Source organism: Tetrao urogallus (assembly GCF_951394365.1).
Source record: "Tetrao urogallus genome assembly, chromosome: 18".
In the NCBI taxonomy this organism is placed as follows: domain Eukaryota; kingdom Metazoa; phylum Chordata; class Aves; order Galliformes; family Phasianidae; genus Tetrao; species Tetrao urogallus.
Window position 1 is genome coordinate 4,962,907 of NC_136831.1, and position 24,657 is coordinate 4,987,563.

The window sequence follows — 24,657 nt, forward strand, 5'->3', positions numbered from 1 at the left end:
CCCATCCATCCCAAGGCACAGGGGATACCCAAAGATGCCCCGCGTTCCCCGCACTCATTTTCTGCTTTTATTAGGAAGGAGGTGAAGGAAACCCAGGCAGGAACAAGGCGCTGCGCTCCACAAGTGTCCTCTGCTGGGGGAGGCAGCTGGACCCCCATCCCAACACACCCCAAGCTGCAGCCATGGCAGTGCAGAGGTGGCACTGCAGGGGCCGTCCCCGCATCCCCACGCCACACGGTTGCACATTCGCTGTGCTCCCTGCAGGCACCCAGGGATGGCAGGGGGGACAGCAGGAAGAGGCAGGCAGCAGAGGAGCCCCCATCTACCTACAGAGAGGGGACAAAGAGGCAGAGCCCCGTGCCCACAGCCCCACTACTTCTTCACCTTGATGAGGGAGTGGTAGACAGGCTTGATGATGATGTGCAGGTGCAGGGCGTTGTCGATGAGGTACTCGGAGGTGCGCTTCTGCAGGTCGGCATGGGCGAGGAAGTCAGCCGTCTCATCCGAGCTCTGGTGGAAGCTGTAGGCATGCTTGACAAAGATGCGGCCCTGCTGCCGCACACCCACCAGCACCGTCTTCTGGAAGCTGACACCAGCGAAGTCGGGGCTGCTGGTGGCCGGGGTGACAACGAGGCGCGGGCGGCCGTCCTCAATGCGCACCGGTTGGATGGCGCTGGACACCGAGTCCGAGTAGACGGGGCGCAGGCTGACGGGCAGCCAGCGTGGAGAGAAGAGCACGTTCCAGGTCACCCGCTTGCCGGAGTCGTGGCTGCTGGGCCCAAGCTGGGTCTGGAAGCTGGTGCTGCGGTCATCCCGTGCCGGGTTGTTGATGACCCACTGGGAGCCCCAGCTGGGTGCGAGGTAGTTGCGGGGCAGAAACATGCTGCAGTTGACGTCAAAGTACTTGGCAAAGTGCAGAGGGGACGCGGCGTGGAACTGGAAGGCCTGGAAGAGCAGGTCCTGTACCGCGCTGTAGTGCCGCACCAGCACCGCCGACTGCGTCTGCAGCCGGAACAGCTGGCTGGGCGCGATCATGGGGTAACGGATGGCACGCAGCACCCGCTCAGCCACAGCGTCCTCGGGCTGCCGTTGGGCCAGCCAGGCCTCCACAGCGGTGTAGAGCTCCAGCTCGCTGTGCAGCACCAGGTCGGAGCGCTCCAGCAGCAGCAGCAGCAGCTCCACGCTGACCGAAGCCCACTCGGCGCTGCCGAGCACGGACGACAGGTTCCAGGCCAGGAACTGCAGGCAGCTCTCCTGCAGTGCCGTGTCCCCGATGCGTGCAGCATAGTGGTACCAGCCCACCACGTGGCCCTGGCTCGACTCGCTGGCCAGGTGGCTCCTCATGTAGTCGGCCACGCCACGCTGCAGCCCCCACACCCGGTACTTGCTGGCCAGCTGGTGGAGGGGGATGGCTTGGTGCAGTAGGAGGGAAACCCCTCCACAGTACAGGTACCTGGAGTGGAGCGTGGGATGGTGACACTGCTGTTCTCTGTCTCTATTCCCAATCCACTTGTGTCCCTGAGAGAGCATCCTCCCCCCTTGGCTGCATCCTTCCCATCCCATAGGGCCCCTGAGAGGACAACCTTCCTTGGCTTCAGCCTTCCCAGCATCCCCATCCTGCAGGGTCCATGAGGGGACACCTTACCCAGTTGGCTCCATCCCTCCTGCTGCCCCCTTCCCACTGGGTCCTTGTGGAACTGAAGGGAGCATCCCTCTGGGCATCCCTTTCCCCTGGAGTTCCCACTGTCCCCATGGGAACACCTCCCTCCTTGTCGGCACCCCTCCCATGGGCATCCCCATCCCTTGGGCTCCCCACGCACCTGATGAACTTCTCAAAGAGCGCGGCAGTTTCAGGCGGCTCATACAGGGTGACAACACTCTGATTGCGCAGGAGCCCCTCGAAGACCTCGCTCTGGAGGCTGAGCAGCAGCTGGTGGGTGTGGAAGACCTTGGCCTCATCAGAGGCGGCCGTGCGCACCCGCAGCACCGAGTCGCTGCTGTTGCCGTTCTGCAGCAGCTCCTGCAGCCTCTGCAGCAGCGTCAGTGAGTGGTTGATGGTGGCTGCAGTGGCATCGCCGCCAAGGTCAGCTTTCTGGGCTGTGGGGAGGTGTTACTGTCCCACTGCTGTGCCCCAGCACCAGGAACAAGAGGGCAGGATTTGTGGCTAACAGGGTGCTGGGGAAGCTTTGCTTTGTGTGCATCCTCCCTTTGCTCCCCACAGTGCCAAAGGGTTGGTTGCTGCCAAGGGTATGTGGGAGGACAAGGGGACATAGGGACAGCTGTCTCTTTGGGAGCCAACAAGTTGCCTTTCTGCAGCAGGACTGAGACCACCATGTACCAAGCTGGGACGTGCTGGGAAATGGCCCTGTGCCTGGCACGCTGGCACACAGCCCGGGCTGCCAGCCCTCTCCTGTCCCCATGTGGGCAGAGCGTGCCCTGAGAACTTGCCCCAGACCCCAGCCCTCCCAAGTGGGCCGACAGGGGGGGGCATACGAGGTAGGTTTTGGGACTCCCTGCAGGCTGAGGTACCAGTGGCCCCACTGCAGTAGAGGGTGCTGCTAGGATGGCAGCATACTGTGCCTGCTCCCAGCGTGATCCCTGCCTCCTCCTTGTGCCATGAATCCACACCTCCCATGCACAGGGAGAGTGTTGCAAGGAGCTCTGTTCATGTGGGTACAGGGAGCCTTCCTCCTGCTCCTCGCCCTCCCACATGCTTGGCACACCTCCCGCTTCCTCCCCAGCTCATCTTGATGAATTTGGCTCCATCTCTCCAATCTGCTTCTGGCCGGCTGGCAATCCCACAGATTACCCATCCCAGTGCCGGCTTAAACCCAGCTGAGCAGGGATCAGGAGGCAATCGCGGTCCCTTGCCTCCCACAGTGCCCACAGTGCAGAGCCCTGCGCTGGGCAGCCAGACCTCCCCGAGGGGCACAGCACACCCAGGAGCCACATCCATCCCCCCCCCACAGCACAATGTCTGCCAGAGAGCCGCATTCAGCCCTAAATCACTGCCACGGCACAAAGAGTTGGGGGACCCAGGGACCCCTCCATGCCTCCCCCCACCACCGCCGCCCTTACCAGCCTGCACGGTGAGGAGGAGGAGGAGGAAGGCGGTGGCAGCGCAGCCCCAGCGGCGGGCAGCTGGGGGCCGGGTCCCCGTCAGCCTCGCCATCGTTTCGCATCTGCCGGGGCGCGCGGTGCCCGACGGGCGCTTATGTAGGCCACGAGCCCCCCCAGCCCGCACCGCCACATCGATTGGTGGAAACTGGGACCCGCCGTTACCAAGGGAACGGCTTCCAGCCCCGATCCATCCCACCCCGGCCCCCAGCCCCACATCCCAGGGCGTCGTGCTCCAGCGAGCCCCGGGCACAACGTGGGATCATTGCCGCTCACCGCCGTCGGACGGCGCCGGTCCCGTGCGCAGCCACAGCTCTTTGTGCTGCGGGGACGCACTGGGGCTTTTGCATTCAGGGCACAGTGCGTGCAGCCTCCCGGCTCCCCCAGCTCATGGGTATTCATGGAGGCGGCAGCCCTCGCCCTCCCATCACCATGGCATCGGGCTGCCGGCAGGAACTGCCTGCCCTTTTCCCAGCCTTTGCAGCCAAGACACTGCGTGCGCTGCACGAGTGCCCGGTGCCGGCCCTCGCTGGCCCCTCGCCCACCCCGACGGCTCGTGCAGGGCTTTGCAATGGCACGGGGCACCAGAAATGAGATGAAGATGCGAATGAGGGTGGGGGTGGGATGGTGGAGATAGAATGAGATAGGAATGGGATTTCAGTCCGTCTGTGAGGCACCTGGGCCACCCCTCCAGGAGACACCACGGAATGATGCTGTGACCTTCAGCGTGTGGCAGTGGCTCGAGCTGGAGCCACACAGGGGAATATTAGCCAGTTCCCTGTTATCGAGTAGCTGTCTGAGCTGATGGGATTAGTGCTGGCGTCGGCGTTATTGCAGCTTTGGTGATAAGCTGCTAAGTGAAGCGCAAACTCAACGAGGCTGCCGAGCATTTCACGCTCGCTCCCCGTCCCGCTGCTGGCAGCGCGGCACCCGGCAGCTCAGTGCAAGAAGGATGCTGTGAGCACAAGGAGTGCATGGGCACAAAGGCCAGGAGTGCGTGCAGCAGGGCAGCATGGCGTTGGCCGGGACTCTCGGCAGGGTAGGGAGGCTGTAGCCAAGCAGGGGGTGCTCAGCCCATCTGCCCCTTTTGCGTCAGAGCGCCCGGCCCCGGCACGGTGCCACCACAGCCGGGGGTGTTCTCATGCCGGGGAGGGCACTTGAGGACAGGGGCCAAATCCAGAGTGTCTGGAGGAGGATGGGGATGGGGGATAAGGAGCTCGATCCTCGAGCACAGCCTGGTGCAGGGGGGCGAAGGAGGAGCGTGGGATTAAATGGGGTCTCCAGATGTTGAGTGTGGACAGATGTGGCTGCAGCTCAAGGGTAGGCTGCCCGTCTGGCTCTGCTCCACTGAGGTGGGATGGAAGATGAGCTGCCCATCAGCTGCGTGCTGCTCTCCCAGCCCTCCCCAGCCTCTCGTGGGGGCAGCAGGGACAGAAGGGGACAGGGGTACAGAGCACCTGGCCCCTCAGATGTGCCCAACCAGCAGCTCTGCAGCCTGGCAAGGCAGGTGACTCAAGGCACAGCACAAACAGAGCAAACAGTGTGGGTGCACTTTCCTGCTGCAATGGGGAGCGAGGGCCAGGTGGGCCAAGGGGCCCCGCAGCGACACAGCCTGTTAATGGCTCACCACATCTGCTGCTGCCTCATTTAACCACCCGCCTGCAAAACAACAGCTTGCCTGGAGCGTGTGCCTGGCGGCACTGTGCCAGCATGGCTCCGTCCTGCAGGGTCCCCCACTGTGCCCAGCCAGGGGCTGTCACCCTTCAGTTGGACACAGGGCAGGGCAGCGCAGGCTGCAAGGTTGAGGGATGTGGGGACCATGGGGACAGTGCTGGCAGTGTTGTGTTCAGCCCCTAAACCTCATGGGATGGAGAAGCTGCTGCACTGGCTCCGTGAACTGCAGACCTGTGCCAGGCAGCTCATGCAAGCAGGGGACATCAGTGTCCCCACCGGCAGCTCCTACATCCCTGTGCTGCTGGGGAAACAGAGGCACAAGCAGACTTTCCCTGCAGCATGGCCTCTACACAAGGGGACTGCAGTAGTACACACATGGGCACGGACACGCACGTGTGAATGCACACACACGCACATACACACTCAGATGAACCCAGACCTGGCTCAGGAGTGAGGTTGTGTCCATCTGTCCTGGAGGCAAGGAAGGAGCCTGTGCTGCGGGAGGGACAGCAAAGTGTCAGCCCCGGTGTTCCCCTGAGCCTCCAGGTGAGCAAAACGCTGTGCACCTGCACGGTGACACGGGAGCAGTGCTGCACCCAGAGCACCGTCCCTGTCATGGGTGGGGATGAGCTCTATCCCCGAAGCTCAGCCTCCCCAGGGGCCCCCATCCGCGGCTCGGGGGCAGCAGCGAAGCTCGGGGCCATCCCATCCCGCGGCTCTGCCCACGCCGCTCTCCCTCCGCCCCGCGTCTCCACGCACCCCAGGGGCTGTGCCATGCTGCGGCCACCAGCGGGAACAGACACGCACTGAAGGTGGCACCGCACGCCAAGAGGGTGGCACGAAAGCCACCAAGGTGAGAACCCACCGGGCACAGGAGTGGGACCTCGGGTAGAGGAGGGGAGCGAAGGACCCGGACAGGACCCCTCCCAGCAGGCACAGCGCCTTTCTGCAGAGTGAAGGGCTCAGGGCTAGGGAAGGGTTAATACGATCCTGCCGCAGCCGATCGATGCCCGTTTCCCGGGGGACACGAAGAGACTGGGCTCGCTGATTAGCCGCATCTAATTTTCAGTTTATTAGCATCACTCTCCTCTCCCACACAGCCCCGGGGGTTGGGGGTCTGCTCGGGTCGATGCTGGAAAAAGGGGCCAAGGCCAAGCCCCCAAGGCTCGCAGGGAGGGAAGTATGGGGACCCCCCTATTGCCCCCTCCCGGTCCAACCCCAGGCATTGCGGAGGGCTGGGGGCAGGCGCTGAGCGGGAGCCCGGGCGGAGCTTGGCGCGGGGGTCGCGATGCTCCGTTGGTTCCGGAGCCGTCGGGGCTTGGCCGAGCTCGGCAGTTGGGGGGCACTGAGGGCCTGGACCCCCTCAGTGGGCGGGGGGGCAGAGGAGAACGTACAGGGAGCTGAGCAGCGGGGGCTGAGCTGAGCCAGGGCGGTATAGAGGCCACGGAGGGACGGAATGGGGCCAGCATGAGGGGTCGGGCTGGGACACGGCCCTCCCGGTCTCAGGACCCCAAGGCTCCATGCCGCCCCCCGACCCCCGCCGCCGCCGGGGCACTAGGACCCAGCTTCCCGCGGGAAATGCTAATTTGGGACCATTCTAACCAATCACAACGCAGCGCTCGGGTGTGGCGTTCCCCCGCTCTCGGAGGAGGCCTCTCTGATTGGCCGCAGCCTCGCGCCTTTGGGCCAATAGGAGCGCGGGACGCGGGGCGGGGGTTTGTGAACGGGGTCGGGCGCGGGGCCGCATCCCGCACGGGGCTTTGCGGGGTCACCCCTGGCACCGCCATCTCCCGGCCCCGCAGCCCCGCGGCAGCCGCCCAAGGACATCTTGTTTTAAGCCAGCTTTCTTCGAGTCGATAAAACGGGGCCAGGGGAGATAAACAACGATCACATCCGGCAGCAGAACCACGCTGATGTCCCCGAGAGCGCCGTGTCCTACAGCTCTAAAACGCGCCGTCAGGCATGGGGCGAACTGAGCCACCCCCGTGTCCCCATGCCATGCCCCCGCCGGCGGTGCCCTCACCTCCCTGAGTCTCCCCGTGTTCCCCCGCAGCCGACACGTGGTGGAGGGCGATGGTCCCGGTGCCCAACAGCACGGCGGTGACATGGCCGGAGCCGGAGCGGTCACCCTGCATGGTTGGCATCTTCCCTGTCGTGTACTACAGCATCCTGCTGGGCCTGGGGCTGCCAGGTGAGGTATTGGGGGCTGCCAGGGTTAAAGGGGCAGAGCTGCAGCTCCCGCCTGACCCCACAGGTTTTGGGGTATGGGGTCTCCATGCTCCCCGCAGTGCCACTCGCCTCGGTGTAACCCCAGCCCCATTGGTGGGTGCCACGGCAGCGGGGACAGACGGTACTTCCATTGCTGGGGCTGACACATGGAGGGGATTAATCAGCTCTGCAAATCCCCATGGCACCACGATATTCATAGTTCCCCAGCCCCCCTTGCACCCCATCAGGCACTGTGGAGCTGAGCGTGGCACCGGGGGGCTGTGAGCCCGAGGTCTGAGCGCCCATCTGGCACCGCTCCCCTCCCTCCAGTGAACGTCCTGACAGCCGTGGCCCTGTCCCGCCTGGCCACGAGGACCAAGAAGTCATCATACTGGTACCTGCTGGCCCTCACCACGTCCGACATCCTCACCCAAGTCTTCATCATCTTCGTGGGCTTCATTCTGCAGACGGCCATCCTGGCACGGGCGGTGCCTCGCGCCTTCATCCACATCGTCAACGTTTTGGAGTTCACAGCCAACCACGCCTCCATCTGGGTCACCGTCCTGCTCACCATGGATCGCTACGTGGCCCTGTGCCACCCGCTGCGGTACCGCGCCGTCTCCTACCCCCGCCGCACCCGCAGGATCATCGCCGCCGTCTTTGCCGTGGCTCTGGCCACCGGCATCCCCTTCTACTGGTGGCTGGACGCCTGGCGTGACGCCGATCCACCCACCGCCCTGGACAGGGTGCTCAAATGGGTGCACTGCGTCACCATCTACTTCCTGCCCTGCAGCATCTTCCTGGCCACCAACTCCGTCATCATCCACAAACTGAAGCAGCGCGGGCGCTCCGGGAGACGCCGGCTGCACCGGGGCAAAACCACGGCCCTCCTCCTGGCCATCACCACTGTCTTCATCGTGCTCTGGGCTCCCCGCACCGCTGTCATGATGTGCCACCTCTACGTGGCCTCGGTCAAGCGGGACTGGCGCGTGCACCTGGCCCTGGACATCGCCAACATGGCGGCCATGCTCAACACCACCCTCAACTTCTTCCTCTACTGCTTTGTCAGCGAGACGTTCCGCCGCGCCGTGAGCGAGGTGCTCTGCGGCCACACGTGGCATGGCCCCCGCCACAGCGGCGCCCGCTTTGTGCCCCCAGCCCCGAACCCACTGCAGCTGCTGGGCACGGCGTGCTCAGCAGGGTGCTGCCACCAGCTGGGGGTCTCAGTGCTCACCCAGCACCCAGTGGGACCACGCTTGAGGGATGCTGCCCCGCTGTGCCCACACCCGCAGAGCTGCGGTGCTGGCGGTGGTGGGAGCTCACAGCTGCTCTCCAGCTCCAACAACGCAGCAAACCTGCGCCCAGGGCTGGGCCCAGGTGAGCTCTGCAGCCCCGGGGAGGAGGCAATGTGATGGGGTTGAGCTCTCCTGCATAAACTCCGATGTTTGGTCTGTAATGCTGCGTGGGTCTGGCTCCGTCTGAGTCCCTCTGCTCAGCCTGGTGCCCTCGGGGTGCTGCAGTTCTGTGTGACCCGGCTCCCCGCGTCCCCACCGCGCGGCACGCACACAGCTTAGAGCCACGCTCTCCCTTACACCACCACACTGCTGCAGTGCTGAGCAGCCGGGGCCGTGCCAGCCTGCCTGTCCCCAGCTGCCACCAGAGGGCAGGGACAGGACGCCCAGCAGAGCTGGCACAGGCAGCAACAGGGAGCTGCCACCCTATGACCCGTGGGAGCAGCCGGGTCCGGAGCAACAGCCCTGCCTGCCCCACTTTCCATCCTAATTCTCGCATAAGGTCCTTACTATAATCCCCCCCAAACAGAGCGGCCTTTCCACCGTAATTCCTCATAAACCAGCACCCATGGAGCTGCCCCAGTGCTGGAGGCTCAGCTGGCCCTGGAATATTTGGGCTGCCCCAAGCAGGGCACAGAGAGCAACCCAGTGCTCTGCGCCCACCAGGCTGAGCCCAGCACTGGGGTGGGATGGGGCACAGTAGGATGCCCGCCTACCTTTGCCCCCACTGCACAGAAGATGAGCCCAGGATGAGCTCATGATGTGGGGCTGACCCACACGGGTACAGGCACACATCCAGGGCAATGCTCCTCACACTCTGCAGCCTTGGGCACAATGCTGACCCCTGCATTACACCGGGGGGGTCCGGCCCCCACTGCTCTGCTCTCACCAACAAGGTTCAGCCCCAGCCTCGCTGGGGTGGGTGGTAGCCAGGAGGTGCTCGCTCCATTAATTCTGGCATTTCAGGAGAGAAGGACTGGGGCCGGATTAGACATTAACCCAGCGGTGAGCACCTCCTGCCGCCCCGCACCCTCCTGCAGGATTTCCCACCCCATAACTCGGCCAGGGGCCGCACTGTGGGGCTGTGGGGGGCACGAGGGCCTGGCTGGGAAGGGCAGCACTGAACCCAAGCGCCGTGCGGAGGCCAGGGCTGCCGCCAGCCCCCCCTCGCCCGGCGCTTATTTACTTGGAGAGGGAGGTGGAAACGTGCAAAAACCGCGTCCGCCTGCAGAGAGGGGCTCCTTTCTGGACAGAACCAGCTCAGATGGAAAACAGCTCTCCAGCCCCAGCGTAAACAGAGGTGGCGGGCAGGGTGAGCACGTGGCCCCCCCTCGGCCCCCAGGTACGGCCCTCACCTTCGCCAAGGTGAGCTGGGGCTCGGCCGCCGTGCTGCCGTCAGCTCGGCCCTGCGGCTCTGCAGAGAGGTAAGCCTGGAAAAAATGCGCCCGGCGTGCCCATGTTTTCGGAACGGGCCCGCTCCTGTCCTGCTCAGAAGCCTGGCTCTGATTCCTGGCTGTGCCGAGCGCTGCGGGGCTGGGAGACATCCGGCAGTGCTGCCTTGGAGGGCTCAGCCCCCAGCACAGCAGGGCACCAGGGCTGGGCTCTGCCCTCGCTCACACCGTGCCAGGCACCGAACGCCCCAGCCTTACAGCTGTATCGCACCCGGCTTACCCCACAGAGGGGTGTTGCTGTGGGTTTTGTAGGAGCTGCAAAAACACCTCCTGAGAAACAGCAGGGGTGCGCAGCGTGGGTTGGACCAGCCGGTGTGGGAGCGTGTGGGCTCCACGGAGCAGCCACCGTGGGATGGGAGCCGGTGGGGATGGGGGGCTGCGGGGCCGGGGCTGCTCTGTGCAGCGGAAGGAAGCACTGCAGGAAGCCGCGTGCAGCTCGGCCTCTGTGCAGCCCAGCGCTGGGGCAGCGGAGGCGGTGGGGAAGCGGGGCCTCGCTCCTGGGCAGAACTCGACTTCCTGGGGAAACTGAGGCACACGGGGTCATGGCAGGAGGCGGGGAGGCAGCGGAGCCCCTCTGCAGGGCGCTCAGCGCTGCTCAGTGCTTGTGTGAATGCACACACGTGTGTGTTCCCAGCGGGGAGGGTCGATCCTGCCCCAGTGCGGCGCTGGGAGCCAGGCGGAGGCAGGCAGACGGTGGCTGTGGGTGCTGCTCCCTGTGCAGTGGTGTCACCGGCTCCAGCTCCTCGGGTTGTTTTCATACCATCCCGGGCTGGGGGAGGACCCGCCGGCGGCACGGTGAACTTTCGGCTGCATCCTTTACCGTCTTGCTTCACCTTCCCAAAATAGCAGGGCCCGCCTGGAAACCACCACTGGGACTGGCAGAGCAATGGGTGCCCTGAGCCTCAAGGGGCTCTTCCCCATTCCTGAGCCCCAAGGACGGGGTGGCTGTGGGTGCCATGGCCGAGACACGGGTGCAGCCTCACTGCTGGGACCACCGAGCCCTGAACCCCCGCAGGAAAGGCTCACCCAAAAGCGGTGCCAAGGGCTCAGCCGTCAGCTGACATTCCTCCAGGAGGCCCCTCGGGCTGCCGCCCGGGGCTGCTCGGCTGCGGTTACAGCTCGGTGTGATGCTGCTCCGGCACGGCGTGCTGCGTCCCCGGCACCCGACTGTGCTGAGACCCCACCAACTCATTACACCGGTGCTCGAATTCGCTCCGTGCTCGCTTCCACCCGGCGCTCGGTCCTTCCGTTTTGGGAGACGGTCCCCATTCCTCTCCACCTGCTTCCCCGCTCCCGTGCTGCGGGTGCTCGGTGCGGTGGGGCAGGTCCCGGCCGGCACCGGGCGCGCTCCCCGGGCAGCGGCCGCACCTCGGGGAGGGGCCGGGCAGGCGCGCGCGGTGCCGCGGGCTCGGGGCTCGCCGGCACGGCACGGCACGGCACGGCACGGCACGGCACGGCACGGCACGGCACGGCACGGCACGGCACGGCACGGCACGGCACGGCACGGCACGGCACGGCACGGCACGGCACGGCACGGCGGAGTGACGGGACACGGGGCGCTGGAGCCGGTGAGCGGGGCTGGAGGACACCGGGACCGGGAACAAGAAGGAGAAGGACACCGGGAACGGTGGAGAGCCGTGCGCCCCACGGGCTCTCCTGGACGGAAAGTCGGGAGTGCTCCGGGGACCAGCCCGAGCCGGGGGTGTGGGGGAACCCGTCGGTGCCGCTGGGAGGGATGGCGGAACCCCGTCCCTTGGTGTCCCTATCCGCCGCGAGCCGGGGGCGACAGGGAATGACTCCCCCGGTGTCCTCAGCGCGGACGGGAGGTCCCGGCCCGGGGGGGCTCCGCGGAGCCTGGACACCGCTGTTTGCGGGGCCCCGGGAGGGCAGTGGGTTGGCGGCCTTCGGGTCCCCCAGGGCGGGGGTTTTGGCAGCGGAGGCAGAGAGTTAGGGGCTGGAACACCCCCCTGTTTCAGCCCTGGAGTGACCTTGTTGCTGTTTTCTTGCCCGGTTTCCTCCCAGAGGGGAGTGCAGGGGCTGCAGCTCGCCCCCCTCCTTCCTCATTCCCTGCTACCGGCACTCTGCGCTCCCTGGGGCTGGGAGTGGGAACGGACACATACCCACAGGGCAACGCCGTGCTGTGCCATGCCGTGCCACACTGTGCCATGCCGTGCCACGCCAGGCTGCGGCTGCGTGTGACCAGGAGCGCTGGTGTACACAGTCAGACACGAGACCCATGGTGGGTCAGTGCCCGGAGCCACAGGAGGGAAGTGGGCCAGGAGAAGCAAAAAGGGGAACGAGCTGGCGTGCAAAGCTGTGCTAGCATGCAGCCCCAAGCATCTCCAAGTGTTAGCTCTGCTTCCCAGCCCAGACCCGTGCTCGATTCCTCCAGGAGGCCCACAGGCACAGTACTGCATCCAGGCAAGGAGGTGACAGGAGATGCACGTCTGCCTGCTCTAATCTGGAGCCGCTTTGGGCTGTGGTGGGGTGGGTTCACCAGGAGCTGCTCACTTGCCACAGAGATGCTCCCGCACCTGCAGACAGCACAGGCAGCACCAGCTCCTGCTCCCGGCTCTGTAACGCTTCTCTTCCCCACAGGGTTCGTGGATCCCCGCTTGGCACCCACCTGCCGTGCAGGATGGGTGCTGCAGTGCCAGCAGCTGCCTGCATCCTGCTGGCTCTGCTGCCTGTGGGCCGTGCCCAGAGCACCCCTCCATCAGGATGCAGCCAGGACCTGTCCTCGCTCTATTACAACCTCTGTGACCTGTCAGCAGCATGGGGCATCGTGCTGGAGGCCGCGGCCAGCCTGGGTGCCGTGACCAGCTTCGTGCTCACCATCGTGCTGGTGGCCAGCCTGCCCTTTGTGGAGGACCCCCAGAAGAAGAGCCTGGTGGCCACGCAGGCCTTCTTCTTGCTGGGCACCTTCGGGCTCTTCTGCCTGACGTTTGACTTCATCGTGGGGCCAGATTTCTCCACCTGCACCTCTCGCCGCTTTCTCTTCGGTGTCCTCTTCGCACTCTGCTTCTCCTGCCTGCTGGCACACGCCGTGGCCCTCAACTTCTTGGCGCGGAGGAACCGTGGCCCGCGAGGCTGGGTGACGCTGGCGGTGGCTCTGCTCCTGGCGCTGGTGGAGGTCATCATCAACGCCGAGTGGCTCATCATCACGGTGGCCCGGCAGGAGGGCGGACCCACGGACCCCTGCGGGCTGGCGGATGCTGATTTTGTCATGGCGCTCATCTATGTCATGGTGCTGCTGGTGGCTGCCTTTGGCACCGCCTGGCCGGCCCTCTGCGGCCGCTACACGCGCTGGAGGAAGCATGGCGCCTTCATCTTGGCCACCTCCGGGCTCTCCATGGCCATTTGGGTGGCATGGACGGCCATGTACCTCTACGGGAACCAACATGTGGGCAAGAAGCCCGGTTGGGATGACCCCACGTTGGCCATCGCTTTGGTGTCCAACGCCTACGCCTTCATCCTCCTCTACGTCATCCCCGAGGTGACGCACGTGACGCGGCGCGGTTCTGAGCAAGGCTACGAGGACGACGTGTACCCCACGCGTGGGGTGGGCTACGAGACCATCCTGAAGGAGCAGAAGTCGCAGAGCATGTTTGTAGAAAACAAAGCCTTCTCCATGGATGAGCCTTCCTTCGGTAGGCACCGGGCTGCGGGGTCGGCACAGCACGGCACAGTGAGACGTCTGCTGCCACGACCCACCCAGCGGCCGGGAGCCGTGCCCGCATTGTTGTGGCTCCTGAAAACACGCCGGGCTGGGTGTACCAGTTGGGGCTGAGCTCAAGCCGCTCCGGGCGCGCTCCCCTCCCCGGCGTGGGGTGCCCACGGCTCCCGGCCCTCCGCCCTGGGTTGGCTCTTTGCTCGTTAGTGGAAGCAGCGTCAGCGAGGTGACAGCACTGGAGAGAATTTGCAGTAACATTGGGGGTGCCCCTCCCACCCTGCAGTGATGCAAACCCCAGGGACGTCCCCAGGGAAGGGCATAGGGCAGCTGGCTGCCGTCAGCTCATTAAGCTGCTAACGAGGCTCAGCTCCCGGGTAGGGTGGCTGAGTGAGGCCCCTGTTTTCAGCCTTTTCACCGTCCCTGTCTCTTTGCAGCCAAGAAGCCGGTGTCCCCGTACAGCGGCTACAATGGGCAGCTGCTGACCAGCGTCTACCAGCCCACAGAGATGGCTCTGATGCACAAGGGGACGGTAAGGGCAGCACCAGTGCCTTCCGCATGAGATGAGCTTTTACCGAGCAGATCAATAACAGGTGGCTGGGATGGGGCCAGATAAAGGTATATAGGGTGCACCTGATCCTCACATCAGCTTGGGATGCTCAGTGCTGGGGTGGGTCCCCTCCTTGCCGAGCTCCCCAGGAGCATTCCCAGCCCTCTGCATTCTGCTGTTCCCCACAGAGTGAAGGTCCTTATGATGTGATCCTGCCCCGTGCCACCACCGCCAGCAGTGCCAGCTCCACACTGCGAGCCGAGGATGCCTTTGCCGTGCAGGCCCGGCACGCTGCAGCACAGCGAGATGCTCGGGGCAGCCAGGTGGGTTAATGAGCAACGAGCAGCGGGGAGGGGGCAGTGATGCTGGGCTGCTGGCCAGACTCAGGGTGCAAAGTCTGCCTACGCTGCAGAGTTTCTCATGCAGGCAGGGGTGGGGATGGCGCCGGGTGGGGATGGCTTTGAGCTGCTCAGCGTACTGCCCAGTGCCATCCTGCTGTGCCTGCAGGTGCTGTCCCCATACAGCAGGAACCGGTGGTGAAGCCCAGCTCCTACAGCACTGGCGCAGCTGTGACCCTACCTTGCCTCCCTGCCTGGTGCATCTGACCCCGTTGGAGCCAGTTCCTGAGCTGGGAACATCTGGATGCAGCCCCGCAGCCTGCACCATGCTGCCTGGCTGTAGCACCGCAGGCTGCCTGCTCTGCGCAGCTCCCCACTGCCACCCCATGCTGTCCCAACACTGCCTTCACCATGCAAGGACACCCTGTCTGCTCCAGGCTGGGGATGTTTTGCTGCTGGACAGCCAGCAGCAGGGGGTGCCTGCCCAGGGCTGCACCTCGTGAACCTCACCAAGTGCTGAGCCCAGGCCAGGGCACTGCACCCCAAGCCATCCCCAGTTCTCCCAACCTTCCTGCTGTGCCTCGCTCCCCCTGTCACTGGGGGACATGGGGATGCTCTGGGTTTCAGCTCCCAGTGGTCTCTCCCCGCGGCTCCGACCGCCTGATCTGTGCCTTGTCCCAGTCTCCGTGCCAGGGCTTGAGGATCACATTCAGGGCACTGGGATGGAGCTGGGCCCCCTCCTTCCTCTGTTCCTCTCCCCTTTTTCAGGTCAGACCCAATAAAGGTGAGTTTTCTTATGTGGTCCTGTGGTATGATGGGGATGGGGTGCCCAGCTGCATTGCATCCATCAGCCGAGGGCTTCCACCTCTGTTCCATCGTGTTCAGCCCCTCCTCCCTTCCTTGGTGACACCATGGATCCCCAGCGTGGCCCCAAGTGGCCACATGCTCCTGCACTGGGGGCCAGGGTGCAGATAGGGCGGCTGTGCCAGGATGGGCAAATGGCTACCCTACAGAAGGTAGCATGGTGCAGAGGACATGCCAAGGTCAGGGGCAGCTTCTGCTCAGATTGCCAGATTGCCTTTCCTTTCTGCAGCGATTTCTGCTGCGGGCAGGAAGCCTGTGGCTGAGCCAACAGGAGCATCATGAATTATTCAGGGCTGAGATGGCTCCATAGTGGTTGGCTGGGGGAGGTGGGTGACTCGGTCTCCTTGAAGGCACCATGTGCAAGTATTCAGCACACACCGTGTCCCAGCCCTGCAGGCACATCCCCCTGCTCCACGGGATGCTCCCGGCACTGGGGATGTGGCACAGCCCTGTTGTGACACAGCAGGTGCCAGGGCAGATGATGGTGTGCGGTAGGAGCGGGCTCCCATCAGGCACTGCTTGTGCCCCTGGGTTTGTGCTGCATCACTGGTGTTTACCTGGTGCCAGCTGGCTGTGGGGACGTCTCCAGGCAGCACCAAGAGCTCCAGGTCCCCGGGGCTCCGCAGCCTGCCCTCCTCCTGGCACTGCATGGCACATGCTGTGTGTTCCCTCTGCCAAGCTGCGTGCACCACAGCTGCCCTGACCTGTGTAAGGCACACTGTGGTCCCCAGTCAGCAGCACGGCCATCCTGGGGTGACACAGCCCCGGGGACAGCAGTCTCCCTATAAACAAGGTGCGCAGACACTGTTCCCATTCAGCCTTGTGCAAGGACTCAGGGCTGGGTTGGGCTGTGCCATTCCGGTGCTGCCGGTGGCCTCGGCCCCTCCGGAGCCCCCGGTCTTTGCCAGTGCTGGCCGCAGGGCGGCCCAGCTCCAACAGGCAGCGCTTTGTGCGGCACAGGGCTGAGGAACAGCGCTGCCTTTGTCCTGTGCAGGTGAAACGGCCGCACGTGGGCTGCGCTGTGCCGGGAGCGATCTGCAGCCCTGAGGCTGAGAGCGAGGGGGGCAGCTGGCGGGGCTGTCATCTCCAGCACGGGGCACGGATGGGGTCCCAGCAGCGATGCTGGTGCCTGGCAGGAATGTGGACTGGGGATACTGAAAGCACAGGGAGCGTGACTGAGGACTGTGGGCTCACACAACGACTCCAAGGGGTGAGAGCAACGATGGAGGAAAGTGACGCTGTGCAGGTGAGCGTGGACTCAGCATAAGAAAGGCTCTGTGTTCCTGGGCTCGGCTTGCTCCCCTCCTCACTACAGCCAGGGCAGGAAATGGTCATGCAGTGTCCAGCGGAGGGTCCTGCCTCTACCAGAGGACGTGCAGTGCCAGCACTGCCAGGCCAGCCTGTGGTGACAGCAATGCCATGCGTGCTGCAGGCTGGGACTGCCATCTGCTGGCACACAACACGGCCCTGTCCCTTCCCAGCCACTGCACTCTGCCAGCAAAGCTGGGATGGTGCAGGAGGCACAAACAAGCGCACATCGTCAGCATTTATCAGCACTTTTACTACAAACAGGTCCGTGGCCCCACAACCTCATAGGCAGGCCCCTGCCTTCTGTAGGGCGCCCACTCCGAGGTGCTGGGAAGGGCGCAGCTCTCTGTACTGGCAGCAAAGTGGGAACAGGATGACAGTCCCCACTGAGTCCCAGGGTTCCACATCCCCAGTGCTGCCTGCGTGCCCAGCTGACTGTCACAAGGGCGGTGCAATCCTAACGCTGCTCCACACGGGGGTCCAGGGGTTGCGTCCCCTCACTGGGACAGGGGGGCTCAGCCTGGTACCCTACTGCTAGGCTGGGTGCCTCCCCGTGCCGCATCCCGCTGCTGCTGCTTGCGCCTCTGGATGTCCCGGTAGGCCTGGATGACACGCGCTCGCTCCTCCTGCACGATGCGCTGGCGAGCCAGTGATACTGGCACAGTGGGGGCTGCCCGGCTCTGGCCCAGGTGAGGTGTCAGCAGGAGCCGCTTCCGACCGGCCTGTAGGCAGAGATGGGATGGGTCAGGGATGCAGAGACAGGCACAGAGCCCCGTGCCCCCAAAACCTCACCTTCTCGGTGGGACCCCCACTGCGGGGCCGTGAGGTGATGGTGGGTGGCTCTGTCACAACTTCACCGAATGCCACTGGGTCTGGGAGAGAACCTGGTGTCAGGGAGGATGCTGCTCCCACCTCTGCACATGGGTCACTGCAGTCAGCCTCCCTGCGCCATTCCCACCTTGGAACAGGCTCTTCTCCAGCAAAGCCTCTTTCTTCTCCTCCTTCTTTTTCCGCAGTTTGTCCAGCTTTTTGTTCTGAAACCTGAAGAGCTATCTTACAACCCACAGGGAGGAAGAGAGCTTCCACCCCATGGAATCCCCTCGAAAGTCAAGCTCTGCTGTTTTCCCCTGCCTGGCCTAGCACCAGGAGTATACAGTTGCTCCAAGGGCTGGGCTCAGATCCAGCCCTGTAAAGCTGGGTCTCAGAATCAGAGCACGGCCCTGGCTGCCCCAGCCCTGCCTCAGCAACCATGCTGGTTCTGCTCTCACTCTTTCTTTCTCTGAGACTTCTGCGGTGCTGCTGCCTCCTTCTCAGGCTCCCGCTGCACCTGGTTCTTGCTGAGGACCAGCACATGCTGCACCTCCCGCTCCATGCGGCACACGTAGGAGCGCTCCGACTCCCCCCTGCGCCGACGGAACCTGGGCACAGGGATGTCCTCCTGTGCCTCTGTCCCCTGGGGACGCTGTGGCTTCTCTAGGAGAAACAGACAGCAAGATTACAGGCAGGGACAGGCTGGGATGGGGACATGTTAGAGGATGCAGGCCCCCACCTGCTGCCCGCCTTGCCCGGGCCTTGGGGTGCTTCATAGCCTCACGGCTCTGCATGAGCTCCCGCAGGCGGAAAGGGATTTCCTGTTCGTCGGGGTGCTTGGGCTTCAGGTTGACCAACGCCTTCTCCTTCCTGGGGGATAACGGGAACGGTATGGGCTGTGACGGGGCATCGGGGAGCCGGGTTCAGCGGGACCCAGCCGGCCCCGGGAGCCTGCCCGAGCCCCACCGCACCGGGCACTGACCTGCCGCGTGGCGTAGCGGCGGCTGGGCCCCTTCCCGGGGCCGGTCCCTGTTCCTTTCCATGTCCCGCTCTCAGTCCTTGTCCCTTTCTTTTTCCCGGTTCTGATCCCAGCCCCTTTCCGCGTCCCGCTCCCCGTCCCTTCTTTCTCCCCAGCCCCATCACCCCGCCGCTCCCCACGCGGTCTCCACTCCCTCTACTGCCTCCGCTTCCGGTTGCCCTCCGACGCCTCCCTCTTCCGATTGGCTGTGCTCCGCCGCCGCGCTCTCATTGGCTAACCTTGCCCAGAAGCTGGGCTACCATTGGATGAGAGAGCCGTCGCTCGGAACGGGAAGGGGGGCGGGCCGTTGCCGGGGCGCGGCGGCAGGATGTTACTGCGGGCGGCGCGGGCGGCGCGGGGCCTGGCGGGGAGGGGACGGGAGGTGAGCGGGGACGGGGCGGGGCTGCAGCCCGGAGGAGGGGCCTGGGGGGACCAGAGGGGGTCGGGGGTGGGGGGGGGGGGCTGGGGAGTGGCCGCAGTGGGGAATCTGGGGCTGTAATGACGGTTTGGGAGGCTGCGCTGGGGTTCTAGGGGCTGTAGGAGCTGCTCTGAAGGTTCTGGGGGCTGTAATGGGGGTCTGGGGGCTGCACTCGAGTTCTGAGGGCTCTAATGGTGGGTCGGAGGGCTGCACCAGGGGCCCAGTGCTATATGGGGCTGGTCGGGGGGGGGAACAGGACTCTGTGCGAAGGTGTAGCAGAGCCCCACGGTGCTGTGGGGGGGGGGATATCACTCAAGGCAGAGTGCTGGGGGCAGCCCCCCCACGCAGCACCACCGTAGAGCCATCCCTTGCAGGAACAGCAGCGCAGAGCCCCCCACCCCAGCACCTTCTGCAGCTATGGGAAGCGTTCAGACACCCCGAGGAGCGACTGCCAGACTGGAACCCCCCAGGGTGAGGGGGAAACCATGCGGGGGGCTGAGACCCCCTATCCACAGCCCCCTGAGCTCCCACCGCCCACCAACTGCTGCATGAGCGGCTGCCACAACTGCGTCTGGATCGAGTACGTGGAGCAGCTGCTGCAGCACTATGGGGATGGTGGGGAGCGGGCGCTGGCGGCCGTGGAGCAGCATGTGCAGGATGAGAGCATCAAAGCAGTCCTGAAGCTGGAGATCAGGCTGCGCATGAGGACGGACTGAGCCCTGTCAGCAGCTCAAAAACTGGTGAGGAACTTCCTGCTTGAGCTCCAGGAGTCTCCCCGGGACAAAGGATTGGGACACGGCATACCTGTGGGATTTTAGATGTTGGTTTGTGAGGCGGGGAATAAGTTACAGTGTTTGTTTGCGTCAGGCTGGAGGGATTCATCAAGCATGTGCACCCCACGTGTAGCCCCAGCATTGACGATGCAGGGGTGGTGTCAGCACTCTGTGCTTCTATCCCCAAGGCTGAAAATCCCTGCTTATGGCAGGGTCCTTCCCACTGCTCCTGCCTCGTCCTTGCAGCATAACAGCAGCCTGGTGACGGAAATGGGCTGTGGTGTCACACTGTCCTCCCCACGCTACACTAAGCCTCTTAGGGGCTTCTCTGTAACCGCTGTCTGTAGGGGTTTCCAGCCCTTTCCCAGTGCTGTAGGATTTGCTGGGTGCAGCTGGAGCACGTGGGCCCTGCAATGTCCCATCAAGGGCAGCTCCTCACAGTGCTGCTGCTTCCTCATTCATCTCTGCCTTGAAACTCCTTAAACTTCACCTTGAGGCATCACCTCACCAAATCCTGCCCAGCTGAGCACAGCCTCGGCCTGATGACACGCAGAACCTCACCCCATCCAGCCAGTGCACCGAACGCCACCAAGAGTGGCTCCTGAGTGGCATTTGCTAATGAAGCTCAGTCTAGGAGCATTAATTAACAACAGGACGCTGGCCCTTGCTGTAAAAGAGGCCGGTTCTGCCAGCTTCATATGAAACACCTCTGGATCCATGTAATCCTATTTGCTGAAACCTAACTGATTGCCATTAGTGAAAGGGGCTGAAGTTCAATTAAAGTGTGCTGAGATTATACCTTTTTGTAATTGCTTTAGTGCTGGGATTACAGGAGGCTTTGGAGTGATACTCCCATGCAGCAGGGCAGAGTGGGCAGTGGGACACTTTCACCTCATTTCGGGCTGGTGAAGCAGAGCCTGCAGTGCCCTCAGATTGTCTGTGCTCAGGTGTCCTCAGTGACACGTGAGATGAGCTGGTGAGCTTCGTGTTTTGTGATCCCGATTGGAATGGTGTCAGGGATGGTGTGGGCATGCTGTGCTTGGTGCTAGCACCATCATGAAGTGCTGCCCTGAGCGCTCTGCTGCCTATGGTCCCATCCCTGTCCCCATGGTGCAGTGGCTCGAGGCATAGGGGTGTCCCTTCCAGGGGTGATGCAGGACATCCCCATGGGTGCTCTGCAGCTGTTCCCTGCTCCAAGACCATGCCCTGTGGGGTGAGGCAGCAGTGCCAACACACAGCCCATCCCCGTGGCGTTAATCCTGACACCCCCTCCCCATGCACGCACATACTCCCACCCTCCTCCTCACAGGCACTTGGGGAAGGACACTAGATTACCCATTTGAGAAGAAGGGACTTAATCCTATTATCCCCGAAGAGGATAAATCTGCCAGCCCTCAGCCACCACCCAGAGCACTTGGAGGACGTGTGGAGCAGGTTGCAGGGAGTCGTTTGGAGCAGCACTGGCCTTGGGGACGGTAAGTGATGGCTTTGCTATGTGTGAGACAGCACTCAGACCTGTAGGCACTGGGGCTGCAGTGCATGGCATTGCCCAGCTGGAGCCACGCTCACCTCCTGCGCTTGCAGATGAGGCTCCATGCCGTGCTGCCAAGCTGGCAGTGAGAGCTGCCTGTGCTACAAAGCCCCAGTGCTTGGCAGGTTGCAGGATGGAGCCATGTGCTGCGCTGGGATTTCAGGATCAGCTGCAGCCCCTCCAGACCGCAGCGCTCAGAGCCCTGTGAGCCACACCTGAGCATCATCCAGCTGCAAGCCAGCCCTGCGAGCAGCTTACAGCTCACTCCTGGCACACAGCTGCACTGCCCTCAACTCACAGTGGCAGCTGTGATGCCCATCTCCGCAGTTATGTATCGTGGTGGGGGCACCCAGTGGTGCACATCTACCTGCAGTGGGGGGAAAGGGCTGCAGGCATTGCCCCAAGGAGTGCAGGGGCTCAGTTTGCCCCCCTGGGTGCCCTTTGCTGTCTTTGGGGTAAGGAGATTAGCGGGGTCTGAGCTGGCCTAATTCCAGGGAGAGGAGGGAAAGTGCCCACCCCCAGAGCAGCCCGGAAAGCGGATCAGCTCTGCAGGGCTCGTGGCAGGGTGGGAACAAGGGCACCCGGATGGCATGGCACAGCGCATCTCTGCGCTGCGATGGCTGCAGCTACGCCAAGGTTCACCCCAGTGCCCCATGTCCTCCCTGTGCCAGGTGTGAGGAGCCATCCCGTGTCAGCGCCAGAGCCACAGGGACAGTTGTGACGCAGGGCAGGCTGCTGGCCCTGCTACAGCCATGAGCTTGGAGCCCCACAAACCGGAAGTCAAGTCAGCCACCCGGGTGACTGGCGGACCTGCCACCCCCCGAAAAGGACCACCTAAGTTCAAGCAGAGGCAGACACGGCAATTCAAGAGCAAGCCACCCAAAAAAGGGGTGCAGGGGTGAGTAGGGCTGAGCACCGGGGCCCAGTGTGGGACACACCTGAAGGCATCCAGGTGATGCTGCTCAGGGCTGATGCATAGTGAGGACAGACACCTGGTTTCTTTGCAGGTTTGGCGATGACATCCCAGGCATGGAGGGGCTAGGAACAGGTATGTGGTCCCCATTCCTTTCTGCTGCAGCTGCAGAGCTTGCAGCAGGGCTGGGACTTGTGCTGATGCATCTTCTGCTCTCCACAGATATCACCGTGATTTGCCCTTGGGAAGCCTTCAGCCACCTGGAGCTGCACGAGCTGGCTCAATATGGCATCATCTAGGCTGGCTATGGCCACCACCACCTGTCCTATAGCAGTGCTTTCTTAGAAACTGCCCCATCCACATAGCGGGGCATAGCTTGGAGAAACACTCATTAAAACCTGAAATAAACACAGGAGTTTGGTGTGATGATCTGGGCCAGAAAGCCTCTACGTGTGCTGTGAGGGTGTGCAACCACACAGGAGAGGATAGGATGGAGAGGAGATAGACCAGACCCAGGCAGGGTTCAGATTTATTATGGGATGCACAGGTACAACAAAGGAGGACAGGAAGGAGAGCGCAGGGAGCTCAGCATCCTCTCCAGCCCCACAGCACACCCTCAGCCCCGTGCCCCACCAGGCGCAATGTCTGCCAGCACTTTCAGTGCCAGGAGCAGCCCGGTGGCCTCCAGCAGCACCAGCGCAGCCGCGCCGGTGGCAATGCCTCCAGCCTGTGCACGCAGCCAGGCACCCAGCTGAACCACACAGCCCCCCAGGTGCACCACGCCAGCAGCCGCCATGTCCCCCAGGTGCAGCACCCCAAAGGCACATTGGTCGTTAGTGATGGAGCCGTTCTGCCGTGGATCCAGGCAGCAAGAGGCCGGGACGCTGCACGCCTGCACGCCGGGTGCACTGCAGTTGAAATACCTGCAGGACACAGAAGAAGTGCTGGGTGCCTGCTGCTTTCTTGCTAGCCCTATCCATGCCCCCACCTGCCCCCGGCTTCACTCACGGGTTGCTCTCCCAGTCACGGTAGGAGCTGAGCCCGCAGCACCGCAGGCTGCGCTGCACCTCGTCCACCAGGAAGCGCAGGTCGGGCTCCTCCTGGTAGCGCAGCAGGCAGAGCAGCAGGGCATCCTGCAGCGCATCCCGCAGCCGCTGCCGTGCCACCAGCAGCAGCAGTGCTCCCAGCACCTCCAGCCCCACAAAAGCCAACACAGCCCCCACGAAGAAGCGCAGCAGGCAGGCGCTGGAGCGGAGGGCACCCAGGCAACCAGCCAGGGACACAGTGCTGGCCCCCAGCCCCGCCAGCACGAAGAGCAGCATGGGGTCAGAGCCCAGTGGGGCCAAGCGCTCGCCCTGCAGCCAGCCCTTGGCCAGCAGCCCCCAGATCCCTATGGCCAGGGTCAGCAGGCCCAGCAGGAGGAAGAAGAGGTTCCAGAGGAAGGCTAAGTGCCGCACACAGTGGCTGAAGGCACTTGGCTTGCAGAGGGTGGGGCACCACTCCTCTGGGTCGTGCTTGGCCACAGGATCATCTGCATCCCCCAGCAGCAAGATGTCATCATCGTCATCGGAGGATTGGGGCAGCTCCACCAGCCGGGACTTCTGCATGGGGCAGAAGAACCACTTGGCAGCTGCAGGGCTCACAGACCCCCAGGACACTTCCACAGTGGTACCCAGCCCCCCATGTACCCTACCTAAGGGGGCTGTAGGCTCCTACAGCCACCACACATCCCACTGTGGCACAGGGAAAAAACCGGGCATGGGGCATTTGTGGGGTCCATGAAGATGGAAGACCACAGTGGTGAGCTCCTCTGGAACACCTGCCCCTAACAGGAACCCCCATTTATCCCTATAGGGACCCCCAAGGATGGAGTGTGGGGTCATCTCCTTTCCTCCTTGGGGGTCTGTAAGTTGAGGGATGTGCTTTCCCAAGGGCCAGGTCCTTAATCAGGATCCCTATGGGGATCCCCCTCAGGGCCATAACATGGGGTCACCCCACAGTCCCCTCCACAGCAGGGTTAGGTCCCACCCCACAGCACGGGGCCCTTATCCATTACCTGGGGTAGCAGCCGGCTGCTCTCCCCGCTTCCTACCTCCCCATAGGGCCTGAAGAACTGGAACAGCTTCTCCCTGCCCAGCATCATGCTGCCTCTCAGGGCTGCTGCAGTCACGCTCCCATCATGTGAGAGGCTGCGGCCGGGGCTTAAATAGGGCTGCGACTGCCGGCCCCACAGCTGGGCCCACTTGGGTCCCCTCCTGTAGTTTACGGCTGGCACCATAAACAGGCAGGGAATGAGGGTCTGGGGGGGGGGGGGTGAAGTATCTGTAGTCTCAGAGCAGCACTGGGAAGAATGCATTCAGGGCCGTAGCCTTCACAGAGGGATCCGCCCCGATCCCCACAGCCCCTCGGTGGGGATACGGAGACACCGAGAGACCCCGCACCAAGGGGGCGATGCGTGTCGGCGGAACGAAAAGATAGGGGCGCACCGCTCGGGGGGCGGTTATGTGTGTGGCACCGAGGCGCTACGGGGGACCGGGGAGCGACGTACCGCCCCGCCCAGCGTAGGAACCCTCTGGCGGCGGAACGCCGGGCTGCGGGATCCGGGAGGCGGCGGCGGCGGAGGCTCAGGCAGCGGCGGGCCGGGCCCCGTGGGGCGGCTCCGGGCCGGAGAGAGCCGAGGGGAGCGAAGGCCTCGAGGCGTAGCTGCGAGGGGGCCGTGCGA

General features: G+C 63.9%; 7 protein-coding genes across 7 annotated transcripts; 4 read left to right on the forward strand and 3 right to left on the reverse strand.

The window, feature by feature from the left end:
* Positions 1 to 372: 372 nt before the first annotated feature.
* BTBD17 (BTB domain containing 17) lies at positions 373 to 3,234 on the reverse strand (the record flags this gene model as incomplete). The annotated part of the gene is made up of 3 exons (XM_079544393.1): positions 3,079 to 3,234; positions 1,821 to 2,097; positions 373 to 1,453 (listed from the first exon to the last, which is right to left on the reverse strand). Exons 1-3 carry the CDS (start codon positions 3,170 to 3,172, stop codon positions 373 to 375), a joined length of 1,452 nt encoding a protein of 483 aa, XP_079400519.1. The 5' UTR covers positions 3,173 to 3,234.
* A 3,630-nt stretch (positions 3,235 to 6,864) lies between these two features.
* GPR142 (G protein-coupled receptor 142) lies at positions 6,865 to 8,411 on the forward strand (the record flags this gene model as incomplete). The annotated part of the gene is made up of 2 exons (XM_079544179.1): positions 6,865 to 6,982; positions 7,330 to 8,411. 2 exons carry the CDS (start codon positions 6,865 to 6,867, stop codon positions 8,409 to 8,411), a joined length of 1,200 nt encoding a protein of 399 aa, XP_079400305.1.
* A 1,319-nt stretch (positions 8,412 to 9,730) lies between these two features.
* Positions 9,731 to 14,502, forward strand: GPRC5C (G protein-coupled receptor class C group 5 member C; the record flags this gene model as incomplete). Its single annotated transcript, XM_079544219.1, is given in 7 exon segments — positions 9,731 to 9,934; positions 9,936 to 10,013; positions 10,017 to 10,054; positions 12,341 to 13,392; positions 13,850 to 13,944; positions 14,151 to 14,285; positions 14,470 to 14,502. Coding segments are annotated over 7 exon segments (1,635 nt in total).
* A 2,485-nt stretch (positions 14,503 to 16,987) lies between these two features.
* On the reverse strand, positions 16,988 to 18,325 carry CCDC137 (coiled-coil domain containing 137; the record flags this gene model as incomplete). Its single annotated transcript, XM_079544259.1, has 6 exons — positions 16,988 to 17,194; positions 17,265 to 17,344; positions 17,431 to 17,513; positions 17,741 to 17,945; positions 18,022 to 18,152; positions 18,249 to 18,325. The coding sequence occupies 6 exons, from the start codon at positions 18,323 to 18,325 to the stop codon at positions 16,988 to 16,990; spliced, it is 783 nt and encodes a 260-aa protein (XP_079400385.1).
* Positions 18,326 to 18,628: 303 nt separating this feature from the next.
* On the forward strand, positions 18,629 to 19,434 carry OXLD1 (oxidoreductase like domain containing 1; the record flags this gene model as incomplete). The annotated part of the gene is made up of 2 exons (XM_079544160.1): positions 18,629 to 18,682; positions 19,093 to 19,434. 2 exons carry the CDS (start codon positions 18,629 to 18,631, stop codon positions 19,432 to 19,434), a joined length of 396 nt encoding a protein of 131 aa, XP_079400286.1.
* A 2,340-nt stretch (positions 19,435 to 21,774) lies between these two features.
* On the forward strand, positions 21,775 to 22,234 carry PDE6G (phosphodiesterase 6G; the record flags this gene model as incomplete). Its single annotated transcript, XM_079544515.1, has 3 exons — positions 21,775 to 21,920; positions 22,030 to 22,070; positions 22,158 to 22,234. The coding sequence occupies 3 exons, from the start codon at positions 21,775 to 21,777 to the stop codon at positions 22,232 to 22,234; spliced, it is 264 nt and encodes an 87-aa protein (XP_079400641.1).
* A 317-nt stretch (positions 22,235 to 22,551) lies between these two features.
* Positions 22,552 to 24,213, reverse strand: TSPAN10 (tetraspanin 10; the record flags this gene model as incomplete). Its single annotated transcript, XM_079544260.1, has 3 exons — positions 22,552 to 22,858; positions 22,944 to 23,536; positions 23,992 to 24,213. 3 exons carry the CDS (start codon positions 24,211 to 24,213, stop codon positions 22,552 to 22,554), a joined length of 1,122 nt encoding a protein of 373 aa, XP_079400386.1.
* Between the last annotated feature and the right edge of the window lie 444 nt (positions 24,214 to 24,657).